Source organism: Periplaneta americana, chromosome 4, assembly GCF_040183065.1.
Source record: "Periplaneta americana isolate PAMFEO1 chromosome 4, P.americana_PAMFEO1_priV1, whole genome shotgun sequence".
In the NCBI taxonomy this organism is placed as follows: Eukaryota; Metazoa; Arthropoda; class Insecta; order Blattodea; family Blattidae; genus Periplaneta; species Periplaneta americana.
In genome coordinates, this window is record NC_091120.1 from 37418208 (window position 1) to 37423594 (window position 5387).

At 34.1% G+C, this 5387-nt stretch overlaps 1 protein-coding gene across 2 annotated transcripts in view; it reads left to right on the plus strand.

The window, feature by feature from the left end:
- The window catches only part of LOC138697713 (uncharacterized), a 36864-nt gene extending 33066 nt beyond the window's left edge, over window positions 1-3798 (plus strand). For both annotated transcript variants that reach the window (XM_069823193.1, XM_069823192.1), the window contains one exon: window positions 2744-3798. In XM_069823193.1, coding sequence (XP_069679294.1) covers window positions 2744-2923 — 180 coding nt within the window. In that variant the 3' untranslated portion in view covers window positions 2924-3798. The remainder of the gene's footprint in view (window positions 1-2743) is intronic.
- Window positions 3799-5387: the final 1589 nt, after the last annotated feature.

Here is a 5387-nt window from a genome sequence, read left to right on the forward strand (position 1 = left end):
AAAGAAAGAAAGAAAGAAAGAAGAAAGAAAGAAAGAAAGAAAGAAAGAAAGAAAGAAATAAGTAAGTAAATAAATAAATAAATAAATAAAATAATCTGACAGTCTGTGTCCACTACTTTTTGAACTTAGTTTTCGAAAAAGAATTATTGCAAAACTTGTACACCTCCCCTTTTGGCTTGAAAATAAGACAAAGACAGGTGAATTTTTTAGTATATGCGGATAATGTTGTCCTTATTGATAAAACAAAGAATGGCATTACACAGTTGTTTAAGATTTTAAAAGATGAAGTATAATAAAGTTACTCTCAATATAAATGCTGGTAAAACGAAATATATTGAAAATTTCAAAGAATGATAGTGATTATATGAAAATAACTAACTTTAAATTGGGGTTTGCCACCGGCGTGGCTCAGTCGGTTAAGGCGCTTGCCTGCCGGTCTGAAGTTGCGCTAGGGCGCGGGTTCGATCCCCACTTGGGCTGATTACCTGGTTGGGTTTTTTCCGAGTTTTTTCCCAACCGTAATGTGAATGCAAGGTAATCTATGGCGAATCCTCGGCTTCATCTCGCCAAATATCATCTCGCTATCACCAATCTCATCGACGCTAAATAACCTAGTAGTTGATACAGCGTCGTTAAATAACGAACTAAAAAAATTCGGGTTGTATTTACAGTATACATAGTACATATTTAGTTTATGAATTGTCAAATCATTTATCATTAAACGTATCCTTTGTAGATACAGGTATTTTAACTTACTGAATATCTCAGATTATGATATGAAAATGACACAGTTGCTAGAGATGGCTACAAGCCATTCTTTCAGCACCAAGGCCTTCTCTTCCTCATATGGACTACCCCTACTTTGCCGCGAACATCTATCCCTAGAGACAAATGTCTTCCAATTAGGATGACACCTATTGGCAGACCGTTGTCAGCAAAGCCGTACAAGGATAGGCTAACGTCATAACGTATTTCATCGGAAACTAAAAGAGCGCCTGTCAGCTCCCTTCGTGTAGCCTTCCTTCTCAATTCCCAGTACACATCAGTAATGATACAATGTACGAGTACACGGCCTTCAGGTAGCTCCCGCCATCTATTCGATTTTAAGACGACAGACACCATTGCAAGATGGCCTATCTTTGGGAATTTGTCCTAGTCCTTTTGGGATTAAATTATTCATCATCATCATCATCATCATCATCATCATCATCATCATCATCATCATCACCACCACCACCACCACCACCACCACCACCATCTTCACGGTAGGCCTTACAGATTTGTTCTGGCTCAGAGAGAATCTCTCCACTTGGTTTCAAGTCAGCTGACATCTCTATATCCCTATGTTATGCAAATTGAAATTTGTTTCATTATTTTATTAAGATTCATTCGTAATATTTGATACTGTCATTTTATTTCATTTACAATCATTTTTTCATGTAACTTATGTTAAATAGTTTTAACCTTTTACTAATTCCTTTACTATACACTTGATCGAAGAGGGTAAGACCAGCAACTCTACTTAGAAATTTTATTTGACTTAATTCAATCTTTCTTCCGCCATAATTATTTAAGACCCAATTTTTGAATCATACATCAGCACTTGAACGAATTCAAAATTTTCTATTGTTGCTTCAAACGTAACGCCAAAGGTCGGAATGAGACAAGTGACCAACAGGCTTGGAGCTCACATAGACACTTCTCAGCCTCAATTTCCCTTGCAAGGATACGTTTCCGCTTACCTTTTAAATGTTCTCTAGCTAATTCATTCATACACTTTAGACAGCATGAAGGCGCATGAGGGTACATTGGGAAACATTGCATAGAACTCAACGAATGAGTGAGTGAATGAATTAGTTAGTGAATGAATGAGTGAGTGAATGAACGAGTGAATGAATGGGTGAATTAGTTAGTGAATGAATACGTGAGTGAATTAATTAATTAATGAGTGAATTAGTGAATGAACAAATGAGTGAGTGAATTAATGAATGAGTTAATTAATTGGTGAATGAATGAATGAATGAATGAATGAATGAATGAATGCATTAGCGACTGAGTGAGTGTGTGAGTGAATGAATGAGTGAATAGATGAATGAGTTAGTGACTGAATGAATGAATGAATTAATTAATTAATTAATGAGTGAATGAATGAGTGAGTGAATAAATTAATGAGTGAGTGAATGAATGAGTGTGTCAGTGGGTGAGTAAATGAATGAATGAGTGAATGAATGCAGTAATATGCCGAATTAAATTTAGCAATTCAGTGAATTAAATCCGGCAAATAAGTCCCTAGCCAGTTGCTCTACCAACTGAGTTATCCGGTAGGATACCATTTCAGGTTTTAAAAAATATATGGCGTAATTACATATTTTATATCTTCAAAAGGAATGCTATTACTATTTTTTTTATTCTTTGAAATTCCATAAAATAGATCGTTTGTTGTTTTATGACTTTTATTTTTCCAATACTCCACATCAAATTTCAGTTCAAATTAACGCTTGAGAACATATTTCATGTCCGATGTCAAATTCAGAACATGAAGCAAAAAACAATCGCCTGTATAGACGTGTTCGCACAGTGTACACCTCCTGGCCATGCTTTTGTTCGTAACAACAACCTCTAATCATGTTTTTAGAGCTTCTTTCTGGTGCCGTCAGCCCAAGTTTAATTATCTTACCGCAGAGTCTCCTTTGTGAAGAATGGATCTACAACGGTGTGATGCAAATATTCGCTTCTCCCTCAGGACGAGGACGTGCGCAGTATTCCAGTACCGCTGCCCCAGCAGGACGGAGGACATGATCAACTACGACGCCTTGTGCCTGTGGAGAGAGATGGTTCGATGGCTTACAATCCACGTCATTGCCAAGGCACATTAATGCATTCTAAACGGACAATCTGGCAAACTATTTTCTACCCTGATTAGTAATGGTAAATAGAGCGGGTGACATGAGACGCTCTGGTCTCCGAGGAGAGAATTAAGGCTGTACTGTGCAACGTTCCCTCTAATATGCCCGGTGAGCTGTGGCGTAATAGGAACTTTAAATTTGGAAGCACAGCAGGAAGCTTTTTAAACTGCTGCAAATTCGTGAAGTTGTTTGAAAGTTATCTTCTCGGGGCAGAAGCAGTTACATACTGTTGTAAAATAGTACAGTGAATAATTGTCTTATGTCACTCATTCTATTTAATTTGTACTTTTTCGAATTTCTTAAATGTGAAACATGTACCTATTTAATTTTTTGTAAATATATCACTAGAAATTTCGTAATTTGTAGATGAAAAATTCTTATATCAGGCTATGAAAAAATGTATACAAGACAAATTGAAGTATGACTAAAATAAAAAAACTGTAACTCATTAAAAAGTGACAACAAAGAAACCTTATGGAGTTCCGTACTCTCTTTCTTTATATTGTTAAATAAAATTATAGTCCACTTCAACTTCTTTCAAAATATAAAATAATTTGATTTTTATCATGTATTACAACATACTTCATTGATCGTCCTATTACAGGCCAAAATTTTAAAGAAAAATAAATAAAATAAATAATTAATCACATAATTTCAATAATGTTACAAAATGCTCATATATATATATATATATATATATATATATATATATACACATACATACATAACACACACATACATAGGGTAAGTAAGATACTAAAGTCATCAATTCAAAAAAATGGGTTACAACTGACCAGAAATATGGACAATAATATTGATCTATTAGACGTTGATCATTTGTAGCCTTTCCTATAGAATATACGTTTCAGAAATTGTAATTGTGGTAAGGTTTTACAACAATACAAGTAAATAAAAGTATGACACATACTGGCGCTATTACCTGCAGTGAAGGTAATAACGCCACTTATTTTTTAGAACAAAGAAACATGTTTATAAGCAAAAGTGACAAATGTAAGATTATGTTATACAATTAAACAACTATAAATGATTAGGAACAACAAAAAAGATTCAATAATTATTACCACATACCTTTAAAAAATACAATCAAGGTCACTGTCATTGAGTGGTGCACAATAGACACCGGCAAATCAGACAAGACTCACGCCCGTAACTGCCTGCCATCAGGCTTGGGTTCCGGTGAAGCTACAAAGCAAGTTAAAGGTTAAGTCTGGCCCATTCAGTCCGGGATTTATAAGTCCCGTCCAGGCGGGACCCGAAGAAGTCTGCCTGTTTGCTCATATTATAAGGTAGAGTGACTTGTATTCACGGAAGCCAGTCTGCGCTGGTTAAGACGAAACAGTACTAGTTTGAAATCTATGTTCGTTGGCTATTTAGTCACTTTAAAAAATCGCAAAAATCGCGAGATCGCAAGTTTAATCTCTAGTAAGGCTCATTTAACAGTTTTGTGTTAACAGTTAAACTATATTATTGATGCAAGTCTTTAGAAAATTTCTGTAAAAGTATCATGCAGTTATTTAATTAAACTTATATTTTATTATGTACAGAGGTGTGAAAATTATTAGAATAATCTTAATTTTAAAGGTTTTTTAATAGTCCCTTCACAAATATTCATTGAATTGATGAATCTTGGTATATAATATTACTATACTGATGTAGGATATATTTACTACTAACAATGCCGGAAAGCATTGTTGTGCATTGGTATTTTTCTTATTTTACAATTGTTATGGGAATTCAGAAATTATTATATTATGTATTATGTTGGCGGAATTGGAAACATCAAAAATTAATTAGGAAATGCTTTAAACAAATTGTTCTTTGCGTTTACATTGATGTGAAGGTTCAAATGAACGTATACATCTGTTTTGTGCATATAATTTTTTATGTTTCCAATTCCGCCAAAGTAATATAATAATTTCTGAATTCCCGTAACAATTGTAGAATAAGAAAAATACCAATGTACAACAATGCTTTCCGGCATTGTTAGTAGTAAATATATCCTACATCAGTATAGTAATATATACCAATATTCATCAATTCAATTAATATTTGTGAAGGAACTATTAAAAAACCTTTAAAATTAAGATTATTCTAATAATTTTTACACCTCTGTAAATGCTTTACGGTTGTAAAATAAGTTATGCAAATTTGATATTTTTACTGGTAATTATTAGTTATTTTAGTGTTATTTGGGAGATCAGAGGGAAAAAGACCTTTAGGGAGGACGAGACGTAGATGGGAGGATAATATTAAAAGGATTTGAGGGAGATGGGATATAATGATAGAGACTGGATTAATCTTGCACAGGACAGGGACCGATGGCGGGCTTATGTGAGGGCGGCAATGAACCTGCGGGTTCCTTAAAGCCATTTGTAAGTAAGTAATTATTAGTTTTTTTATATTATTCTGAATAAGGTTTTAGCCTATAAACTGTAATGTTTGTATATTGAGCATGAAAAG